Source organism: Leopardus geoffroyi, chromosome D1, assembly GCF_018350155.1.
Source record: "Leopardus geoffroyi isolate Oge1 chromosome D1, O.geoffroyi_Oge1_pat1.0, whole genome shotgun sequence".
NCBI lineage: Eukaryota > Metazoa > Chordata > Mammalia > Carnivora > Felidae > Leopardus > Leopardus geoffroyi.
In genome coordinates this window covers 106,536,418-106,558,750 of record NC_059329.1, presented here as the reverse complement: position 1 = coordinate 106,558,750, position 22,333 = coordinate 106,536,418, and the positions used below count along the sequence as shown (strand labels likewise).

Genomic DNA, 22,333 nt, shown 5'->3' with positions numbered 1-22,333 from the left:
AATTGGAGGAGGTTGTCTTGTTGGGGGCTGCCGGTGGGGAAGGCCTCCAGACCCTGGACTGTTTTGGGTACAGCTGTTCCCGTTCACAAACCTAGGAAGTCCAAGGAGAGAAAACCTATCCTGCCCACTCCATCCACGTGATTCTTTCATCTCCCTCTGGGGAGGGGGATCATGTAGGGCGGGTCTGGAGAGCTGGGCTACATCATTCTGGCCTGTGCACCCCTCCCTTTCTCCGTCCATTGGGAGGCAGAAGACCGGAAATGACTGCCATGGATGTGGTATGATTTTTACCGAAACAGCATTTTGTAGCCCAGGCCCCATGCTGCCCACAGCTGTTTTCCTCTCTGATTCCAGCCAGGTGGCCCTCTGTTTCATGCTCCCCTCCTCACCCCTCCACATAACTTCAGCCTTTTGATTCTCAGCTCCTGGCTGCTTTCCACATTCCAATCCCCTTTCAGAACCCAGGCATCCCGGCCTCCAGATGAAACAACTGCATGTGGCTCCCCCCCCCACCCCCTTCCCTGGCCCCGTGACTCAGGCCCTCTGAAGGGACCAGCCCGCTTCTTGGCATTCACGGGGATAGAGGGGGGGGGGGGGGCGGGGGAGGGGGGCTACGTGGTGACATCATAGTTGAAGGGTATAAAAGCTTCGAGCCAAAAGAGAATTGAAATTGAAGAGAAGACACTGACAAAACCTGACTGCGCAGCCTGTGTGCCTGGGGGCTCAGCCTCAGACCCAAAGACATCCGCTTGAAGATTTGAGCTGCCGCAAGACCCACCCACCGGTGAGGGGCTGCTGGGGGCCAGGGAAGAGTGGTGGGAGGTGGGGGGCGGGGGGAGCAGGCAGGGACTGGAACTCCCTTGACAGGTGGAGAAGGTTCCAAGGTCCTTAGTTTCCCCTTCTGTTCACTCTCCTCTCTCATTTCGGTCTCCTTTTGGGTTTTTGTGTCTGTCTCCCACCGATGATTGTTTTACTCAGATCTTTTCTCTGGGTGGCAGCTGGGAAATATTCCACCTTTCTTCCCCAGGCTGAATAAATCATTTCCTCTTCTTTTCCCCTCCAGCACTTTGCTTATTCATTAACTGTTTCTGGTACTTCACACATGGCTGGTCACACACCCATGTGTCAGACTACATTTGGGTTTTTTTTTGTTTTTTTTGTTTTTTTGTTTTTTTTGCCCAAAACCAAGTACATATTGCCTGTTCAGAAGTTGGTTGACAAATTAAGAGTGTCAGTCTCCTTTCCTCCTCTCTCTTGGTCTCCTCCTGGCCCCCAGCTGTGTTCCCCGTCCCCGGAGATTTTGTTGAGGGAAGGGCCCTAGAAGGCATGGCGTCTTGGCAGTCTTGACCTATCCACCTCCTTCCCTTGCAGGCCCCATGTTGGGCTCTCCCTGTCTTCTGTGGCTCCTGGCTGTCACCTTCTCCTTGGTTCCCGGAACGCAGTCCTTGGCCCCTCAAGACCTTAAGGAAGAGGACAAAGATGAGACACCCCGGCCACGGCCTCCTTTGCAGGCCGTCCCCTGTGACTATGACCATTGCCGTCACCTGCAGGTGCCGTGCAAGGAGCTGCAGAGGGCTGGACCCAGGGCCTGCCTGTGCCCTGGGCTCTCCAGCCCCACGCAGCCGCCTGACCCTCCGCGCCTGGGAGAGGTGCACGTGCTGGCCGAGGATGGCAGCGCAGTGGTGCACTGGTGCGCCCCCTTCTCTCCGGTCCACCAATACTGGCTGCTGCTATGGGAGGGCAACGAGGCTCCCCAGAAGGGTCCCCCCCTCAACTCTACTGTCCGCAGAGCAGAACTGAAGGGCCTAAAGTCCGGGGGCGCTTACGTCGTTTGCGTGGTGGCTGCAAATGGGGCTGGAGAAAGCAGCGTGCCGCAGGCAGGGGGGGAGGGCCTCGAGGAGGTGGGTGGCCCTCCCTTCGGGCCCTGCAGGAGGCTGGCCGTGCCCCCCAGACCGCTTACCCTGGTCCACGTGGCTATCGGGGTGGGCACAGTGCTGGCCCTGCTGAGCTGCTCTGCTCTGGTCTGGCATTTCTGCCTGCGAGAGCGCTGGGGCTGCCCCCGCCGCCGGGTGGCCTCCCGACCCACAGCAGGGCTCTGAAGCAGCCTGGGGGCCTCTCAGGCCCAGCGGAGGCCAGGCTTAGGGAGCAGAGCTCGGCCTGGACTCCCTGGGAGGAGGCGGTTCCCACTGCTGCCCTGAGCAGCCTGGACAGCAGAGTCGGGGTGGCCAGGCACTCGGGCCCCAGCTGAGTCTCAGTGCTCAACCTGAGAGCTTGTTCAGGTCCCAGACTTTCTGTCCGGCTCCAGGCCGAGGTTTGGAACGGAGCAGAAGGCATTGGGAACTTTTTACTTAAAGGACCGGATAGTAAATGATTTAGGCTTTGCAGGTCCAGAGGACCAAAGCAAAGGTATTGCATAGGTACTTCCTTAGCCGTGCAACAGTGTAAAAATGGAGAAACCATTCTTAGCTCATGGGTCTGAGGAATCAGGCCCCGGCTACATTAGACCTGTTGGCTATAGTTAGCCAATCGCAACCCCTGTCATACACCCTCAAAAGGGCTCTGGCGCATTGTTGGCCTCAATGGGATTTTGAGTACAAGCTGCTGCAGGATGGGAGTTTGGGGCAAGGCTATTCCCGCTGTTGCCTTTTGTTTAGATATCAAAGATGGGCACACCGGGGTCAGAATTCACCTGTGTCTGAAGTGGGTGAAAATGAATGGCTGACACGGGATGGAAAGAGGGACCTGCCTGAGCTGTTGTCTGGGACCCCCAAATCCAAGGGATGTCCCCCACTTCCCCTCAATTTGTGTTTATTGCACATCCACTGTACCAACATTAAAGGATATGTTAAAGGAAGACATTTGCATTTTTCATGATCCTTTTCATTTCCCTGTCCACACACCTATTTTTCAGAGTCGTGTGTCCTTTTTCCCCCCAGAGTAGTGTGTATTTTCGGATTTCTCTTTCACTTAACTGGATGTAGAAAAGTCTGCGATGGCTACAGAGTATAATCCTCGTTTTTGCTGGTCTTATAACTTTTAATTATAGAAATAACATTTCTACGAGTTTCAAGCACTACTGAAGAATATAAAGGAAAGTTCCCCTTTTTCTCGGGAGGTAATCACCCCCTAGCAGAGCAGTGCTTTGTTCAGTGCAAATGTTTTCTTTATTCACTAAAGGGATGACGGATAATGTTCCACAATGTTCCATGATTTGTGGCAAATTGTAACCTCCTCAGTTATGTCAAAGGCTGCATAACTTTCCATAGGACGATGCTCCTTAACTGACAGAAGTTGTCGCCCTTTAATGGAACATTTGTCTTCAGTGTTTGTTGTGATGTCTCTGTGTATCCTCACATGTTTGCATTTCTATAGGGTACTGACCTGGAAGTAGATGAAAGAACACAGTCCTATATAATTATGGATTTAAAAAAAAATTACTGGACCTCTAGGATAAATTTAGAATACATTTGTTATCTATAATGCACTTGCCACACTGTAGTGAATACTTTGTCCCTTTTTAAATTTGTTTCCTGTATTTCCTCAGCATTTATTCATTTACAAATAACGAGGACCCACTCTCTCCTTATTCAAGACGTGCTTTGCAAGCATTCTTACTTACTCTTCACCGCAATTATTACAAAAGACAGTGTCCCCTTTGAGGAGATGAGAAATTTGAGGTTCTAAACGGTTTGAGGCTACAAGTAAGGAGTTAGGATGCCCAGCTCCAAAGCTGATGTTCCCTCCACTATGGAGAGGCAACATAGCATAGTGGTGTAGTGAATGCATACTGCATGGGTTTGGATCCTAGCTTAGCTATTTACCAGCTTTGTGACATTTTTCTGTGTGTGTTTCTTGTGACTAGTAGTAGTATAATCATATAGATTGTTGTGATGATTAAATAGACATTAATTCTATAAAAGTCCAGGGCATATACTATCAATGTTAGTAACTTAGTATGACTCTGCCTCCTTATAAACATTCAAAGTGAGTTTACCTTAAGGGATCTAACAGCCTGGGCCTAGGGGTGTAGGGCTAAGTAATCAACGAGGACTACACAGGGGAATAAATGCTTAAGGGGGTAAATACTGGAGCTGGGAGGTGGATGGGGGTTGCTCAAAGCAGGATTCCCTTAGAAAGCAAACCTGGGGTCCAGTCTGAAAATTGGGAATTAACCAGTCCCACCAAAGAGGCAGGACATCCCAGGCGGAGGGACTCGTAGGTGCAGGCGCCTGGAAAAGCAAGACGGCCTGTTTTGCAATCTGCACAAATTACCAGCAAGTGGTGGGAGATGACGCTGCGCACTACCAACATTTACACAGCGCACTCCTGCCAGGTACCTGAGGGAAGGGCTTATTGTTGTTATTCTCACTTTACAGAGGCCTCTAAACAAACAACAACAAGAACAAAAAACGGAGGAAGTCAGACTACTAAGCACTTGTTTCGTTCTAAGTGACTGGAGTGTCATGGAGAATATTTAAGCAGGGAGGTGATGACAGGATCACGGAGTTATGTTTTGCAAAAGATCCCTCTGGCAGGCGAGCGGAGGATGGCTCAATTCCCCGGAGAGGATGAGTGGGTCAAAGAGTAGGAACATGTCTATGGCTCCCGATCAACAAGCCAAGTAACTTTCCAATTGGTTGCGCTCAGAGCTTGCCTCATTCCGCCCTTGGGTTTCAAAGCCGCACCACCCTTCTTCCCCACCGCTGCCGGCGTCCCAGTCTGGGTGGGTGGGGGGGGGGGGGGAAGGGGGGGAGGGGGTATCGCCTCCCCCGTCAGCGTCCTCGGATGCGCCGCCCTTCCCCGCCCTCACGGGGCCCGGGCAGCCGGGCCGGGCCTGTGTTTTCTGGCTCTCGGCGGCACCCGTCCACGTCCGCCCCCACGTGACCCAAACAGATCCGGGCACTTCCGCTTCCCCTCGGCTTTCTTCTCGTCAGTGTCCGCGGCGGGTCTAGAGCCGGGTAAGTAAGAGAACGCCCGGCTGGGACGTCGTGGGGCGGCACCGTGCGGCGGCTCGGGGGCGCCCCAGCGCTGACCTTCCTGCGCCCTCCTTCTCGCCCTCCTCCAGGTCCCCGCGGAAGCGGCGGTGGTGGCGCCATGGCGGAGCTGACGGCTCTGGAGAGTCTCATCGAGATGGGCTTCCCTAGGGGACGCGCGTAAGGGAGCCCCCTAACCCTGGCCCGCGGGGATCGCGGACCTGTCTGCGCCTTTCCCCCAGCCTGGTCTCAGGCTCCACGCCCCAGCCTGACCCGCACCATGGCTCGCGGGCGCTATTCACGGTGTTTCTGCCCCCAGGGAGAAGGCTCTGGCCCTCACGGGGAACCAGGGCATCGAGGCTGCAATGGACTGGTGAGCGCTCAGACCGGGTGGCAGGGGACTGGGGACTGCTGGAAGGGGCAGCCTCATTGTTAACGTCCCTCCCGACTTCCCCTGCCAGGTTGATGGAGCACGAAGACGACCCCGATGTAGACGAGCCTCTACCGACTCCCCTTGGACACGTCCTGGGACGGGAACCCACCTCCTCGGAGCCAGGCGGCCCTGAAGGTCCTGACTGAGGGACACAGTGTGATTATTCACGAGAGCTCGAGGAGCATGAACGGCCAGTAACACTGATTGCTTGTTTGTAGGAACCAGCTCTAACGCCGGAGAAGGCAAACCCGTTTTGAGTGAAGAGGAGAGACAGGAACAGACTAAAAGGTATAGTCACGAACAATGTCACATTTCTGAGGGTCACCTTCCACTTTTCCATGATGCACAAGTCTGATCAAAGAACCTGGAACTTTCCGTGTTCCCTCCGTCCTTCCTTGGCGGCTTCCTCTTGGTTTCTCTCACCTCTTTTGGGACGCGTGTTCCCTGATTTCATTTTGAATCCGTTATGAACTCGCCTTCCCAATCTGTGTCCATTTCTCTTGAGCTCTTTCCTTTCTGCCACACAGGATGTTGGAGCTGGTGGCCCAGAAGCAGCGGGAGCGGGAAGAAAGAGAGGAGCGAGAGGCATTAGAACGGGAACGGCAGCGCAGGAAACAAGGGCAGGAGTTATCAGCTGCCCGACAGCGGCTACAGGAAGATGAGATGCGCCGGGCTGCTGAAGAGCGGAGGAGGGAAAAGGCTGAAGAGTTAGCAGCCAGGTCTGGGTGATGGGGATATTGGATACGAGAGGAGAAAGGAATCTAGATTTGCTTTGTCAGTGTCCGACCTACTTTCTTCTTGTCTGCATTCCAGACAAAGAGTCCGAGAAAAGATCGAAAGAGACAAAGCAGAGAGAGCCAAGAAGGTAGGTGATTGGGAAGACACTGGGGTCATGAAGTAGGTAGGCTAGTAGAAACCCTTTTCTAGCTTCAGAGGAAAAGGATGGGCGTAGTGTGTTTCTCTTAAGAGTGGGTGAGCCTGATCAGTGTTTTCCTTTGTCCTCCAGTATGGTGGTAGCGTGGGTTCTCGGCCGTCACCACCAACAGAGCCAGGCCCTGTTCCCTCCTCTCCCAGCCAGGAGCCTCCCACCAAGCGGGAATATGACCAGTGTCGCATACAGGTACTGATTCTAATTCCTGTCTTGCTTCTGGGACCCCTTTGTCTACCTGGCTCAGGGGTTTTTTCAGTTATGTTCCCTTTGCCAAACCTCTCCCTTCTTTGTAAGTGACTTTTGAAATCCTACCTCCTCTACTCTTAGGAAAGATATCGCATTTCACTTGCTCCAGTCTTATTTAAATCCATACTTCCCTCTTACTCAGCAATTACCTTTTTAGTTGATCATGTTTTCATTTCGTTTATTACACAGCAACTTGCATGACGTGGTGTTTATCTAGAGGTTTTTGGATGATCTTGTCTTTGTTAAAATGTGAGGAAGCTGGGAGCCTCTCTTCAGTGCTTAGTAAACCACAGCATAAGTGGTTGTTCATGAGGTGCTTTGAAGAGTAATTACGCCGGTCCAGTCTAACAGGAAGCAGGAGCCAACTTTGCAACTCTTCTTTTCCTTACTTGAGCACCTCACTCAGTTCTGACGCTCACAGTACTGTGTTTCACGCTTGCCCTCTAGGTCAGGCTGCCAGATGGGACCTCACTGACCCAGACGTTCCGGGCACGGGAACAGCTGGCAGCTGTGAGGCTCTATGTGGAGCTCCACCGTGGAGAAGAGCCTGGAGGGGACCAGGACCCCGTGCAGTTGCTCAGTGGCTTCCCCCGGCGGGCCTTCTCAGAGGCTGACATGGAACGGCCTCTGCAGGAGCTGGGTATGACACGTGCGATCAGAAACAGGACTTGGGGGAGGGGAGGGGATGCCTGAGAAAGGAAGGAATGCCAGGGGAAGAGACTTTGTGGAGATGGTATGAAGCCAGAAATTTTGGGGGGCAAAGAGCAAGGATCTTTGAGGTCAAAGCTGTTTTCTCCCATCTTTAGGACTTGTGCCTTCTGCTGTCCTCATTGTGGCCAAGAAATGTCCCAGCTGAGAGGCCTTTATCCCACCATCCCTCTCTGACATCTTCATGTTTGATAGAGCACTGACATCTCCTTCCTAATAAATAGACCCTCTGAGTTCTGTATGTGCCTGACTCCTTCCTGAGTGGCTGGGAGGGACAAAACTGAGGCAGAGGGAGAAGTTACAGGGAAGGCATTTAAAACAGACCTGATTTTTCATCTTCAGTTTCCATACAGAAACTTGATTACAATCTCTGGATCTTTCTTTTTGGTAAGTTAAGAGAAGTGTTGGGGGTAGCATACGACGAACAGCACAATTTGCTCCTATGGGTAAGGTAGTGCATAAGCCTGAGATCCTTACTTGTGTGCCTGCCTCTTTTTTTTTTTTTTTTTGGCACCCCCCCCCCCTTGACTTCTTGAAGCCAGCCTAGTTGCTTCCTGTAAAATAAGGATGATAGTACCTGCTAATTCATTGTTATGGGTATTACATAATGCTGATACAGGTGCTTTAGTGCAGTTCCCTGGCACTTAATAAGTTCCCAGTAAGTATTAGCTATTAAAGAGTAATTTTGGGGGCACCTGGGTGGCTCAGTCAGTTAAGCGTCTGACTTCAGCTCAGGTCATGATCTCACGGTTCATGGGTTCAGGCCCCACATCAGGCTCTGTGCAGACAGCATGGAACCTGCTTGGGATTCTCTCTCCCTCTCTGCATCTCCTCAACTCGTGCTTGCTCACTCTCTCTCAAAATAAACATGTGTTAACAGAGATACGAAGGCAGTTACCTGGGGTTGGTATAGTTATGCCATCTTTATTTGTATAAAAGTTTTTATTTAATCTCTACACCCAGTGTGAGGCTTGAACTCACAACCCTGAGACTGAATGTCGTGGTCTCTTTCTGCCTACGAAGCCTGCCAGGTGCCCCCAATTATCCCATTTTAGAGACTGGGACACCAAAGCATGTGACTTACAGAAACCAACCCACCTGAGGAGCTTGACTCTAGGGCTCAGGCTCTGAACCTCCCAAGTTCCTTCATCATAGCCTCTCACTGCTGCTCTCATCCTCGTAGTCCCTCAAACAGCTGCTGACCTTTTCCCTCTCATTCCCCTGCTAGAAAGAGGCCACGGTTAAACCAAAGATCACACATGACAAGTGCATTTGGCTTAGGACTTCATCCATCGGGTGAAAACAGCACCAGTGCACCATCTGGGTTTACACCTCAGTGTTAACCAAGCTTTATTTATTGTCCTGGCTTTATTTAAATAAAAGCAGGGGTACCTGGGTGGCTCAGTCCGTTGAGCATCCCACTCTTGATTTCAGCTCAGGTCATGATCCCAGGTTCTTGGGCTTGAAACCTGTGTGGGGCTCCATGCTGAGCGTGGAAGCTGCTTATGATTCTCTCTCTCTCTTGAGGAAGCCTGGGTGACTCAGTTGGTTAAGTGTCTGACTTCGGCTCAGGTCATGATCTCGCAGTTCGTGGGTTTGATCCCTGCATTGGGCTCTGTGCCGTCAGCTCGGAGCCTGGAGCCTGCTTTGGATTCTATGTCTCCCTCTCTCTCTGCCCTTCCTCCGCTTGCACTCCATATCTCTCTCTCTCAAAAATAAATAACACACTCTCATAAATAATAAATAAAAGCAAGCTTCCTCCCCTCCCCTTCAATTGCTATCTTCTTTGGAACCACCGGATGTGAGGCAGACCACAGGGAAATTATCTCGCTCCTTCAGAGATTCCCAAGAAATCCCATGACTGGATTCGGGGATTACAGACTACTACAGTGAAAACCTGGAAGGGGAAAAACCCCACTACCTATATCAAAGGCTGCTCTGTGCCAAGCACTGCACTTTACATTTCTAAGTTAATTTTTTCCCAACAACCCTCAAGATAATTACCACCTTTTAGGTAACAGGACTGAGGCTCCAAGAGGTTTTGTAACATGCAGGACTTTCATCAAGATCTGTCTTTCTGAACGCATGCTCCTTTCACTCCTAGCAAATTGACCTCCAAAGGTTCAATAGCCCCAGAAAGCATCATAGCGTATGTTAAATGCTAGAAGCCCCTCTCCAACCTCACAGGACAGGAAACCCAAAGTGTCCTCCATGGGCACCAATTGCTACAGGATTTTCCAGCATTAGTTCTGATTTCAAGAATGTCACTTGGTTATCAAAAGTACGCTTGAACAACCACATGACATTGTGTTTTGGTCGCTGCGGGGCACATGGGAGCCACAGTCATCCGCTTCCCCAGCACGGGCCCCCCAGAACACTCTAAACATTTATAGGCTCCAGACTGCAGGGCTCACAGACTGGACGGAGGAACGTGATTTATTGGTTCCTTCGGGTTTACCATATCCGACGCCCCCGCCCGCGACGTAGGATGTTAAAGTGCAGTCAGTGCATCTTTTGATAGGGGACGTGCTCACCCTGCAGCGGCTCCCAGGGCCTCAGGGAGGCCTGGGCGCGGCATCCTCGATCGGGTCTCCCCGCTGGGCGTACGGAGGAGAAAGGCCGCCTCTGACTCTTGCGCGGGAGCAAGGTCCCAGTGCCCACGATGGAAGTCCCAGCTCACGCTGACTTCCCGCCGCCGCCGCTCATCCAGTTCTTCCTCCAGGCCACGTTCTCTTGCGTGGCCGCTGCCTCCTGCAGAGTGGCTAGCACTAACTCTTTGGTCCTGACCGCCTCCTCCCTGCGCCGCGGGTCTTGCTCGGGCATCTCCTGCGGGCGGGAAGGGAGGTTCGCAGTCCTGACCCCCAGCCCGGGGGCTCTCCGCCCGCCCACCCCACCTCGGACTTCCAGTCGCCCCCACCTTCAGCATCGCCTGCTTCCGCTGCTCTCCCGGAGTCACGAGGACAAAGAGCGCGGAGCCCACGCCAGCCCCGGCGCCCAGAAGGGCACCCACGATCAGCGCTTTGCGCAAGGTCTCCATGGCCGACCGCGCGACCAGCGAGGCGCTCTCCGGGGCCTCCCGCAGCCTAGAAGGCGAGTCACGACGTCTCACCGCTCCCCGCGCAGGCTAGAGCGGCCCACGGAGAAAACCATAGAGATGGGGCCGGGCTAGAGGGCCTGATCAGCGAAACCTTCGAATCTAGAGCACCTGGGTCTTAAAAGACTGGTTTTAACTGGGAAGCTTGAGCGCGTCCAAAAGCGTTGGACTTGAGGGCCGAGTACCGGACCCATTGCCATGAAGTCCAGAGTGGGATTGCTAAAGGGAACGTGCGTGTCGGAGTGCGTGTCTTCATGGTTGCTGTGGGTTTTACGGCTGCCCAGTTCCGAAATTTCCTGGTCGATACAGGGCTAGGGCTGTGCTCTGTAGTTTCCTACAATAACTTGTGGTTTTTCAGTACAGCACATACCGGACATCCAGATACTTACATCAGTCTATTGATCCACTCCAAATCTCAACTTCTGAACAAAAACTCAAAGCCAAATGTACTGGGTGGGGGGAAAGGTATGCATATGTTATTATTTTTCTTTATTTTACTTGTTAAGTTAACGTATTGAAAGTAAATTTGTTTTGTTTTGTTTTGTTTTCATCATGGGAAACCCTTGGCTCCCCCACCCCACCCCTGGCATGAAAACTCTGGGTTTGGAGTAACACACCGAGTTCTAGTTTGGAGAAGAAAGCACCTTTTAGTTGTGTGACTCTGGGCAAATCATTTAAGTTCTTTGTGCCTCGGCTTCTGCATCAGAAAATAGGGCTAATGACCGTATCTTTCTCATAGTTTTAGGATAATTAAATGAGTTGATATATAAAGCATTTAAAAACAGTTACTGGTAAATAGTAAACACCCTATAAATATTCATTAAGTAAGACACAAAGAAACATGTCAAATTGGGAGACCCAGTGAGCAAAGGAATCAGGAAATTCCAAGTTTGTTAGCAAAGCTCTTCACTCCCAGGGCTTTAATCCAGATGCCCTTGTTGACTCCTACCCTCCTGCCTTTCCCAGTGACACCGGGGAGTGAGACATAAAGCTCCTATCCCATCTCTTGGGATTTTCCCCTCCCCTGGAAGGCCCATAATCTCCTAGCTTGTCATTCTCTTCTCAGAAGTGATTAGGGGCCAGGCTCCAAGGATTAAAGGAGCAGTCTGTGGAGTGTCTGAGTAGGGGTACTCCACTTTGAGTTCAACCACTCTGCCCTCTAAGAATTAGAACTCATGGCCCTTGTGCCAGGGAGCAGCGAGGATGGGCCTTGGCCTAGAGATAGCCCAGGCTCCTCCCAGCACCCAGAAAGTCCTAGGATGACCAGCCCCCTGTGGATGGACAGAGGAGAAATTGGCAGGGTTGAAGGTCACCAGGATGTTCAGGTTAGTACTCCCCTACCCTGTGTCTTGCTGCTGACTCATCTTCCAGTTTGGTCCAAGCACCCTGCTTATCCTGATTCAGGTGGTCTCTCAAAAGACTCGCCTGCCCTCCATTGTGGTGGAAGCTTCTGAGGGGAGTGAAGAGAGCGGGGAGCTGGGTTGGCCACAAGAGGAGCTGCTGCTGCTCACTGATGAGGAAGAGGAGGCCGAGGTCTTCTTCCAGGACCAAAGTGAAGAGGCAGGTGAGGGAGGCGGCTGCTTCAGTGGGGCCGTTGCGACCTGGATATTCTTCTGGGCAGGGCCCAGATGGAAAACTCAGTTGTGTCCCCTGCATTAAGCAGTACCAGGGACACAGTAGGTGCTTAGTTCGTGTAGTGAAGAATAACATAGAGGTGGAGAGAAAAGTCAAAGTGTCTGGCAAAGTTGAACGTTAGAGGGAAGTTGTAATGTCAGATGGGTGATGCCTTTTAATTATTTTTAAAATATACTTAATATTTTAAAATACATTGTTTTTAAAATATTCTAAAACAATGTTTTAAATGTTTTAAAATATTTATGTCATTTGTTGTGTGTGTGTGTGTGTGGGGGGGGAATGTAATAAAATTATCCCAAATCGACTACCCGGAGAGAAGTTACATTTTGGATGCCTTTTCTTCCAGAATTTCCCCCATGTCTGATACTGTTATAAAAGCTTATTTATTAGGACTTACAGTGTGCCAGGCACTGTGCTAAACACTTTTATCTCATGATTTTCAGAACTCAGTGGGGGAGACCCTTTTATCCTCATGAGAAAATGGAGGCCATGAAATTAGGCTCTTAATTACAATTGCTGTATTACTTTTTTATAAGCAAAAGAAAAAAAACATCAAACTAATTTGCTTCATCTTTCAAAAAGTCAGTAATGTATCAGGAATACTTTTCACTTTAATTTAATGTTTATTTTTTAGAGAGAGAGACAGAGCATGAGCATGGGAGGGGCAGAGAGGGAGACACAATCTGAAGCAGGATCCGGGCTCTGAGCTGTCAGCACAGAGCTGAAGTGAGGGTCAAACTCAAGGACCTGATATCATGACCTGAGGCGAAGTAGGACACTTAACCGACTAAGCCACCCAAACGCCCCCAGGAATATTTTTCACTTTTAATGGGCTCTTCAACTCTCCTCTCCCCCAGGCTGGACTTGGAGCCCACTGGACCCCAGATCTCCCTTAAGAACCTTTAACCCAGAACTCAGCTGGGGGCAGGAACAGGTAGAACAAGAGGTCTCCTGGACTCCCGAGGACACAGAGTATCAGGAAGCCTCCAACCCCTGTCCTCTCTGGAACCCAGCAACAGGCTCCCATGTGTGTAGAAGCTGCTTTGTGGAATATTCACACCTCCTGCCTCCCAGGAGCTTTGAAGGTAAGTATCTGTTCTCTCTCCCTCAACATTTCAGTGAAGTTTGTTAGGAGGCCCTTCTGGCTGTCCTATCAATCTTCCCCTTTTCACAGGTTGAGGACACTGAGGCTTGGAGGTTGGGCCACTGGCTCACATCAGTCAGTCAGTGCTGGGATTTGGATTAAGAACTCCTCTCTTTAAACAAAAAACCCCCAGAAACTCGATCTGTGCCCCTAGGTATTCCAGTTAGTAGGGGTTAGAAGCCTTCTCTAGTTAGCACTCATCTTGTGCCTGGCATGGCTAAGTGCTAAATGTTTCACCTGACATTGTATGTAATCCCAACTCCACCTATTATTATTCCTACCTTGCCGAGGTGTAAACTGGGGCATGGAGGCATTCAAAAATATGTGCACACAGCTAGAAAATATGGAGGCCAGCCCTAAGATCCTCGCTTCCCAGCCGTCATACAAAGAAGAAAAAAATTCTCTTCACCTCTTTCCTCACCCAACAGAAAAATTAGAGTTAGAACTAAAGTCTTTAATGAGAGACTTGAACCAAGTAAGCAAAGTAGGGGATGCCCCTGAAAGGGCCTAGCTCCTGCACAGTCACAGTCCAGCCTTGGGACCCTTGCTCCAGGCAGGGTAGCCGCACATCAGGGTCCTCATCGGAGAACTGAATCAGGGTCCCCCGGGGGCTTAGGACCCTTAGGCATTCTGACAGAAGCTGGTAAGCCCCAGGCAGACCACCCCGGGCAACAGCATCCCAGGTGCCCTTATCCAGCACTAGCTGGAAGGAGCCTGAGGGAGCCACGGGCTCCAGGTTCTGGGCATCAGCCTGTATGAACTGTAGTCGAGAGGCAGGGTGCCCAGGGTACAGGGGTATTTGGTCTTGGCCACCTTCCAGGAGGCTGTTCATGTGGGCCACGGCCACAGGAGAGAAGTCCACCCCCAGCACATCCACGGGAATTGGACACTTGGTGTAGAGACCTGTACATAGGCTGGAGGTCCCACAGCCCACGTCCAACACCCGCAGTGGATAGGCAGCCCGTGCCTCCTGCAGCAGCGGCAGTAGGAACCCCTGGGCTTCCTCATACCCAAAGAACCAGTCGAACGTGGGGACGCTGCCGACTCGGGGACCGCTGTGGAGCTTATCCCAGAGGCGACGGTGGGCCAGGCAGTTACCAGCCAGGGAGCCTGTGGACACGAGTGGGGCACATGTGTCACCCAGCGCCCAAGTTTCATCAGATTGCTGCAAAAAAACCAAACCAAACCAAACCAAACCAAACCAAACAAAAAACCGGTGCAATATACCCTGGGGTTTGAAGAATCACAATTTCAGGGATTAGGGTCACTAAGAACCCGCCTTGCCCTCCCACTCTACCTTCCCTACCCAACAAAGCTCGGCGCGCCCCAGCCGCCAGGGTCGCCACGTGGAGAGTTGCTCGCAGCGCGGCCATCTGGAGATCCCGGCAAGGTCGGCCAGAGAACCTTCTGCGAAATGTCGCCCGCACTCCCGAAGGAGCCTGAGGTCCAAGAGAAAGGTTGCAAATTCCGCTTTGTGGGATAACGCGAACAGCCTAATGACAACCATGGAAAAAACGCGGACACACACTTACTACGGCAGGAAAGGCCTTTATTGTTGGCAACGGTAAATTAAAAGAGGAGGGGGACACGACAGCTCCGGTTCCAGGGGCGGCTCCCCAAACCTGAAATAAAAGGAGAAGTCGTGAGCACCCCAAGGAGGAGCCTGCAGAACCTCGGTTCCGCTGGGCTCCTTGGAGCCGGTGTCCCGGCGGTTGAGGATAGAACCCGCGGACCGGAAGCCGCGGGTACCGAAGACATGACGCCGAGGGGCCAGAGCCCTTTCCCTCTGCCTCCGTACATTACGGGGGCCGGGACCGTACACCCGGCCCCCGCCAAGAAAAGGAGGGTGCGCAGGCCCCGCCCAGAACCCCTGCCGGGCCTCGTAACTCCAAAACCTATCTACGCACCTACTTTTTCGCCGTCCCGGGAGAGAGCTAGGACCCCGCCGAGCTGCTTTATATACCCTCAGTACCCGCCCCTGGGCTGCGATTGGCTCGCGGAGGCCGAGGGGCGGGGCCTACGCGGACGCTGCGCAGAGCCAAAACGCCGGCCGCGAACCACAGTCGTTGCGCAGCCATGGGGGCTCCCGGGGGGAAGATCAACCGGCCCCGAACGGTGATTGTGTGGGAGCCCCGACTTCGTTTCCCCACGCGTCTTGGAGCCCTCTAATCTCGCCAGAGATGAGATCTATGGGCCGGAGTCGCCGGGTGCGGGGTCCTGGGTCGCGGTGCGCGGCTTCCGTCTGATTAGCATCTTCCTCCTCTTCAGGAGCTGAAGAAGAAGCTGTTCAAGAGACGGCGGGTGTTGAACCGGGAGAGGCGACTGAAGCACCGGGTGGTGGGAGCTGTAATAGACGAAGGCCTGATCACGCGGCACCACCTCAAGAAGCGGGCGTGAGTGCCAGACTCTCTTCCCTTTGCCCCGCCCCCTCCCGCCCCGAGTCCCCTTTCTCCTCCGTGTCGATCTCCACAGCAGGTATCACCTCCGCTTTTCTTGTGCACTGGCTTTATACAAGGCACGTTTGTCAGCTGTGTTTGTGCCTACACCCTGCTAGCGTGCGGATAACACTGGTAGCTCACAACCTCTTTGGGTCTTGGACCCGACTAAGAATCTAAGAACTGTCGACTCACCCACCTCCCCAGATAACATTGTACCTTCACATAAATTTTTATAAGTAAACTTAAATTTTTTTATTAAATTTTTTTTTTAACATTTTAAATTTATTTTTGAGAGACAGCATGAGCAGGGAAGGGGCAGAGAGAGAGACACACACAGAATCCGAAGCAGGCTCCAGGCTCTGAGCTGTCAGCACAGAGCCCGATGTGGGGCTCAAACCCACGAACTGTCAGATCATGACCTGAGCCCAAGTCGGAAGCTTAACCAACTGAGCCACCCAGCTGCCCCTAAATATTTTTATTTCTGAGAGAATGTGAGTGGAGGAGAGGGGCAGAGGGAAAGAGAATCCCAAACAGGCTCCATGCTCACCGCAGAGCTCCACACGGGGCTCCATCCCACGATCCTGGTATGGTGACCTGAGTCAAAACCAAGAGTCAGACACTCGACCAACTGGGTGTCAGAAATATTGAAAATAGGGGCGCCTGGCTGGCTCACTTGGTAGGGCGTGCCATTCTTGATCCTTGCAGTTCATGAGTTCAAGCCCCACATTGTGCGTGGAGACTACTTAAAATAAAATTAAATTAAATTAAAAAGTATTGAAGATAGAAGGAAAAATAGTTTTCCCTTACAAATTCTTGCTATATACCAAGTTTTAACACTTAATGTTAAGTACTCTCTATATATGTATGGGAGTAGTGTGAAGCATGTTAATGGCTAAATGTTGGAAAGATTTAACTCAGAGCCTAGATTTTCAAGGTCTTTCTACTTGAGTCCAAAGACATTTTCTTTTCTTTTTTTTTAGTTTTTCATGTTTTATTTATTTTACAGAGAGAGAGAGAGCGGGGGAGGGGCAGAGAGAGAGAGGGAGACACAGAATCGGAAGCAGGCTCCAGGCTCTGAGCTGTCAGCACAGAGCCCAACGTGGGGCTTGAACTCACAAACTGTGAGATCATGACCTGAGCCGAAGTCAGATGCTTACCCTACTGAGCCACCCAGGCGCCCCAAAGGCGTTTTCAATAGCCAGAACCAGCCTGCGGTGGTTCCGGTTAACCTGGACATCTTTGCTCTTACCAACCCTTCAGGTCCAGTGCACGTGCCAACATTACTCTCTCTGGGAAGAAGCGCAGAAAACTCCTCCAGCAGATCCGGCTGGCCCAGAAAGAGAAAGCAGCCATGGAAGGTGAGGCTGGGGCAAAGAGGTGAGGTGAGGGGGCAGCCTGGATTCACTGGGGGTCTTTCATGCTTCCTCTTTCCTTTTGCTCAGTGGAAGCCCCCACGAGGCAAGCCAGGACTAGTGAACTGCAGCCCAAACGGCAAAAGAAGACAAAAGCCCCCCAAGATGTAGACATGGAGGACCTTGAAGATAAGAGCTAAATCCCGACGCCTCCCACTGGAAGATTCTCAGCTGGAGCCAGGAGGACTCTGGTTATTTCGGAGGACTTTGGAGAAGGCATTGCCCCTTTTCACTCTTCTCAGATTCCTTTTCCTTAATTGCCTAGGGAGCTGCCCTGTAGGAATGCATCGAGAGGAAGAGAGTGGAGAAGGAAGATAGGAGACGGGGGTCTTTAACAGTCAGCTCAATTTGTAATAAAGCCCTAGACTTCTCACTGAGATGTGTGTGATTAAATGTAGGAACGGGCGGGGTCTGTGAGTGGGGAAACAAGACAGGAAATAGGACCCACGGAGCTTACTTGAGCAAAGGCAACGAGAAGCCAGCCTCTGTGCCTGGCTGGCTTAGTCAGTAGAACATGCGACTCTAGATCTCAGGTTGTGAGTACGAATCCCAATTGGGTGTAGAGATTACTTAAAAGAAAAAAAAAAAAAAAGTCAGAGGCACCTAGGTAGCTCAGTTGGTTAAGCATCTGACTTCAGCCCAGCTCACGATGTCACCTTTATGAGTTTGAGCCCCACATCGGGCTTTGTACTGACAGTGTGGAGCCTGCTTGGAATTCTCTCTCCCTCTCTCTGTCTCCATCACTTGTGCTTTCTCTCTCAAAATAAATAAGTAAACTTAAAAAAAAAAATCCACTGTTATTTAAAAAAATTTTGGGGGGGACACTTGGGTGGCTCAGTCGGTTAAGCATCTGACTCACAGTTTGTGAGTTCAAGCCCCGTGGGCTCTGTGCGGACATCTCGGAGCCTGGAGCCTGCTTCAGATTCCGTGTCTACCTCTCTTGGCCCCTCCCCTGTTCTCTCTCTCTCTCTGTCTCTCCCTCTCTCTCTCCTTCTCAAAAATAAATTAACATTAAAAAAAAATTTGCTTGAAGTAAATAAAAAATAAATTCTTGTTTTAAAGTAAGTTCTACCCAGGGCTTGAACTCATGACCTTGAGATCAAGACTCGCACGCTCTACCAACTCAGCCAGCCAGTCGCCAAGGATCATATTTTTAATAAAGTGAAGACCGAGCATTATTTTTCCCATTTAACATTCAGAACTTCTGTTGGATGACAGGACTGGGGGTGTTTAATTAAAGTGAAAAGCTGCCTGTGTGGAGGTGTGTTCAACAGGGGGGAAAAAACATCTCTCTGCCCTGTTTAATCTGTGTAAGCTTCTTTGGAAGAGGGAGGGTTTGGGTCCAGCGTTGCACCTCCTTTCTCCCTGCCACAGCCCATCCCACCTCACCCCTCTGCCAACTACATATTTTGAATTTCAAATTCAGTAAAGAATCTGTACAATGAACCTTTATAAATGCACTCTACTTAAATTTGCCAATTTTTAGCATTTTCCAACAGTCATCTGTTATGCACTTGCAAATATGTATGCATGTGTCTTTATTGACTCATTGGAAAGTCAACTGCAGATGAGATTTTTACCCCAGAGAACATTCCTTCTTTTTTTTTTTTAGAGGTTTTTGTGTTGTGTTGTGTTGTGTTAGTGTTATGTTTTGTGGTTTTTTTGAGAGAGAGCCAGCAGGGGAAGAAGCAGAGAGGAGAGAGAGAATCCCAAGCAGGCTTTGCACTGTCAGTAAGGAGTCCCACTTGGGACTCAAACTCACCAACTGTGAGATCGTGACCTGAGAGGAAATCAAAATCAAGAATTGGCCGCTTAACTGACTGAGCCACCCAGGTGGCCCAGAACATTATTTTATATAGCCAAAATACTCTTATCACACCTAAGACATTTAACATTAGCTAATACTGACTTTTTCATATTTGAATTTCCTTAATTTTTCCAATAATATCCTTTTGTTGTTGTTGTTGAGAGAGAGAGCGTGAGCAGGGGAGAGGGGCAGAGGGAGAGAGAGAGAATCTAGGGCGCCACACTCAGTGAGGCCCAACACAGCCCAATCCCACAACCCTGTGACTACAACCTGAGTGGAAATGAAGAGTGGGACCTCAGCCTACTGAGCCAACTAGGAGCCCCTCCAATAATATTTTTATATATTTTATATATTTTTTAATTTTATATTTTTTAAAATATTTTTTATTTTTATTTTTTATATTTTATAATATTTTTTATAGCTGTTTTCCCCCTCAATCCAGGAGCTAATCAAGGATCATGTACTTCATTTAATTGTCCTATCTCTTTTGTCTCATTCAACAGTGCTTTTTTTTTAAATGTTTATTTTTGAGAGAGCGCAAGTGGGGGTGGGGCATAGAGAAGGGGACAGAGGATCAGAAGTAGGCTCTTCACTGACAGTAGCAAGCCCGATGTGGGGCTTGAACTCATGAACCACAAGATCGTGACCTGAGCAGAAGTTGGACGCTCGAACAATTGAGCCACCCGGGTGCCCCTCATTCCACAGCACTTCTACCTATTTTAGGTAACTTGACATTTTTGAAGAGCCCAGTGTAATTTTATTTATCTATTTAGGAATAATCCATTTCCCGTTGCTTACATCAATTTGTCTCACGATTAGTGCTTCTAAGTGTAGAAACTTGGTTAAGTGGGTGTCTGTCAGATTTCTCCATTGTTAAAGTATACTTTCCCTTTGTAATTCATAAGTAACCTTTGGGGCTGCTACTTTGAGATTGTATGAATACCCTATTCCCCCAAATCCTTTCACCCCGTGATTTTAGCACCCATGATAATCTTTACCTAATAAGTTACTGCACAAAATGGTAATTTTCTAATTTTATCCTTCAGTCACTGATATTATTCATGTGATATATTCTGTAAAGAAAACCCCTTCCTCTATAAAAATATCACTACGGATTCTGATTGTTTCTCAGTGTGTCACAATCTATGACTATTGCTTTTACAGGCTTGAAGTCATGGCCAAAATTTGGCCAACAGGAGCCTTTTCAAGGTGGTCTCTGTGTCCTTTTGACACAACACCATCAGTATTTGAGCACTTCCTTGTTTTCTGACATGATGATCTGTTCCAATCTCACCTGCTACTTCCCCTGGCCTAAGACTGGGATCAGCCAATTTTCCAGGGAAACAGAATTATGTCCAGTTTTGAACACAGAAAGGAAAAGCGGTTGTTTGAAAATGTATTCAGATGCAGTAAAGAGAGGAGGGGAGGCAATAGGAAGGAGAAGGAAAGACATTTTTTTTTAATTTATGTTTTTTTGAAGTAGGCTCTACATCCAATATGGGGCTTGAACTCATGACCCTGAGACTAAGTGTTACACACTCTACTGACTGAGCCAGCCAGGTGCCTCAGGAAAGACATTTTTAATATTTTGAGACAGAGAGAGAGAGAGAGAGAGAGAGAGAGACAGAGCATGAGTGGGGGAAGGGCAGAGAGGGAGGGAGACACAGAATCTGAAGCAGACTCCAGGCTCTGAGCTGACAGAGCTTCATGTGGGGCTCAAACTCGTGAACCACAAGATCATGACCTGAGCTGAAGTCGGACGCTTAACTGACTGAGCCACCCAGGTGCACCATCTTCTTTTTTTAATTAAAAAAATTATTTTAAATCTTTTTTTATTTTTGACAGAGAGAGTCAGAGTGTGAGCAGGGGAGGGGCAGAGAGAGAGGGAGACACGGAATCTGAAGCATGCTCCAGGCTCTGAGCTGTCAGCACAGAGCTGGAAGCAGGTCTTTAACTCAGGAGCTGTGAGATCGTGACCTGAGCTGAAGTCAGACATTTAACTGGCTGAGCCACCCAGGCGCCCTTTAATAAGTGATCTTAAGTGATGTTTGCAAAAATCTGTCAGATAGGAGACATACGCATTTTACAGATAAGGAAATGGGCTTCAAACAGTTGGGTCAATTGCTCAGGGTTACACTGCTGATAAATTGCAGACATGAATCTAGATCTGTCCAACACCAAAACAGGCACCTTTGGATTATGAAATCCTTAAGAGCAAGGACCACATAATAGTCTTATTCCTGGAGAACTTACATGTTTCAAAAGTCTCCTTAAATTTTTTTTTTACATTTATTTATTTTTGAGAGACAGTGAGACAGGGTGCGAGCAGGGGAGGGGCAGAGAGAGAAGGAGACACAGAATCCGAAGCAGGCCCTAGGCTCTGAGCAAGCTGTCAGCACAGAGCCCCATGCAGGGCTTGAACCCACAAAGCGTGAGATCATGACCTGAGCCGATGTTGGACGCTCAATGGACTGAGCCACCCAGGCACCCCCAAAATCTCCTTTTACAGATCATAAGTTGAGGCTCTCAGATGGTAAGTATTGGGTCCCAGTTGGAGACAGTGTTAGGAGCAGAAATATTTATTGTTCTAGAACAGATCTTGCTAGTAGGTAGTATATGATGGGGAGAACAAAGACAAAAGGAAAAAAAATAAACTTCCTTACAACTTATAGCCTATTGACAAGTACTTGAGACAAGCAGAGTGGCCTTCCTCTGGAAGCTTAGCTGCCTCAATGTTAATATGTTGCAAGAGGCAAAAGAAAACCTTAGCATGACATTAGTGGGACCTCCAGGATCCTGTAATAAATTCCTTTGGAAACTTTCTTTATCTCTACCTGCCCAAGATACATGTTAGCAATCATCGCCTAAGCATATGACCCACTGATACACATTTAAGGGGGCTCACACTAAGAGTTTACTAGGTTGTAGTAAATGATCTTTTTTCTAACAACAGCTAGCCCCTCAAGATCCTAGAAACCTCTCTTCCAAATTCCTTAGAGACCTAATGCTCTTCCTAACCCCCTCCCCAACCTGAAAGTTTATAATCAGCGCCTCCTTACAAACCAAGAGCAGCTCTTTTTGCCCACAGGTCCTGTTCCCTTTTTAGCACCGAAGACGTCTCAAGAATTCTTTCTTGACTATTCACTCGTGAATCCCAACATTTAGGATCAGTGAACATATTCCCTGGTTTCAATTTTCACAACACCCTAGGAGGTAGTTGTACTGTTATCATTCTCATTTCCCGAGGAGGAAGCAGGCATAGGGAGGATAAGAAGAGTACACGGCCAGTAAGTGGAAGAGCTGAAGCTTAAGCTAGACAGACTGGCCATTTTGGGGGCTGTTGATGAATGCATAGGAGTTTGTCATACAGTTTCCAGGCTCCCTCTCCGCAAGGGAGAGGGAGGGCCCTGAGTTGGCAGGTTGGGGAGAGAGAGCAAAGCCTAAAGAACGGAGACTAACATGACTGTAGAGCCAGCTTGTGACTGGAAGAACACCTACAACCCAATTTATTT

The 22,333-nt window shown here is 49.8% G+C and overlaps 5 protein-coding genes and 1 non-coding gene across 11 annotated transcripts; 3 read left to right on the top strand and 3 right to left on the bottom strand.

Moving 5' to 3' along the window:
• Positions 1-264: 264 nt before the first annotated feature.
• On the top strand, positions 265-2,854 carry LRRN4CL (LRRN4 C-terminal like). The gene is made up of 2 exons (XM_045485602.1): positions 265-784; positions 1,372-2,854. The coding sequence occupies exon 2, from the start codon at positions 1,377-1,379 to the stop codon at positions 2,097-2,099; it is 723 nt and encodes a 240-aa protein (XP_045341558.1). The 5' UTR covers positions 265-784; positions 1,372-1,376; the 3' UTR covers positions 2,100-2,854.
• Positions 2,855-4,836: 1,982 nt separating this feature from the next.
• Positions 4,837-7,532, top strand: UBXN1 (UBX domain protein 1). Its single transcript, XM_045485599.1, has 10 exons — positions 4,837-4,958; positions 5,066-5,153; positions 5,293-5,346; positions 5,435-5,541; positions 5,625-5,694; positions 5,934-6,125; positions 6,220-6,271; positions 6,413-6,526; positions 7,031-7,223; positions 7,390-7,532. The coding sequence occupies exons 2-10, from the start codon at positions 5,095-5,097 to the stop codon at positions 7,437-7,439; spliced, it is 891 nt and encodes a 296-aa protein (XP_045341555.1). The 5' UTR covers positions 4,837-4,958; positions 5,066-5,094; the 3' UTR covers positions 7,440-7,532.
• Positions 7,533-8,612: 1,080 nt separating this feature from the next.
• LOC123601836 (ubiquinol-cytochrome-c reductase complex assembly factor 3) lies at positions 8,613-10,821 on the bottom strand. Its single transcript, XM_045485607.1, has 2 exons — positions 10,209-10,821; positions 8,613-10,117 (listed from the first exon to the last, which is right to left on the bottom strand). Exons 1-2 carry the CDS (start codon positions 10,326-10,328, stop codon positions 9,968-9,970), a joined length of 270 nt encoding a protein of 89 aa, XP_045341563.1. The 5' UTR covers positions 10,329-10,821; the 3' UTR covers positions 8,613-9,967.
• Positions 10,822-11,492: 671 nt separating this feature from the next.
• On the top strand, positions 11,493-17,391 carry LBHD1 (LBH domain containing 1). 2 transcript variants are annotated; one of them, XM_045485600.1, is made up of 6 exons: positions 11,493-11,710; positions 11,790-11,949; positions 12,878-13,105; positions 15,433-15,557; positions 16,863-16,960; positions 17,045-17,391. In XM_045485600.1, exons 1-6 carry the CDS (start codon positions 11,561-11,563, stop codon positions 17,073-17,075), a joined length of 792 nt encoding a protein of 263 aa, XP_045341556.1. In that variant the 5' UTR covers positions 11,493-11,560; the 3' UTR covers positions 17,076-17,391. The 2 variants fall into 2 exon arrangements, with proteins under 2 accessions (XP_045341556.1, XP_045341557.1); XM_045485601.1 differs by having other exon boundaries at positions 11,496-11,710; positions 11,805-11,949.
• CSKMT (citrate synthase lysine methyltransferase) lies at positions 13,600-15,190 on the bottom strand. Of its 5 annotated transcripts, XM_045485597.1 has the most exons (4): positions 15,072-15,182; positions 14,697-14,786; positions 14,462-14,603; positions 13,600-14,274 (listed from the first exon to the last, which is right to left on the bottom strand). In XM_045485597.1, exons 3-4 carry the CDS (start codon positions 14,535-14,537, stop codon positions 13,619-13,621), a joined length of 732 nt encoding a protein of 243 aa, XP_045341553.1. In that variant the 5' UTR covers positions 14,538-14,603; positions 14,697-14,786; positions 15,072-15,182; the 3' UTR covers positions 13,600-13,618. The 5 variants fall into 5 exon arrangements, with proteins under 5 accessions (XP_045341553.1, XP_045341550.1, XP_045341552.1 ...); XM_045485594.1 differs by having other exon boundaries at positions 13,600-14,329; positions 14,462-14,786; positions 15,072-15,190; XM_045485596.1 differs by having other exon boundaries at positions 14,697-15,138.
• LOC123602811 lies at positions 14,863-15,010 on the bottom strand. Its single transcript, XR_006714579.1, has one exon. It is a non-coding gene; the product is annotated as a small nucleolar RNA SNORA57 (small nucleolar RNA).
• Positions 17,392-22,333: the final 4,942 nt, after the last annotated feature.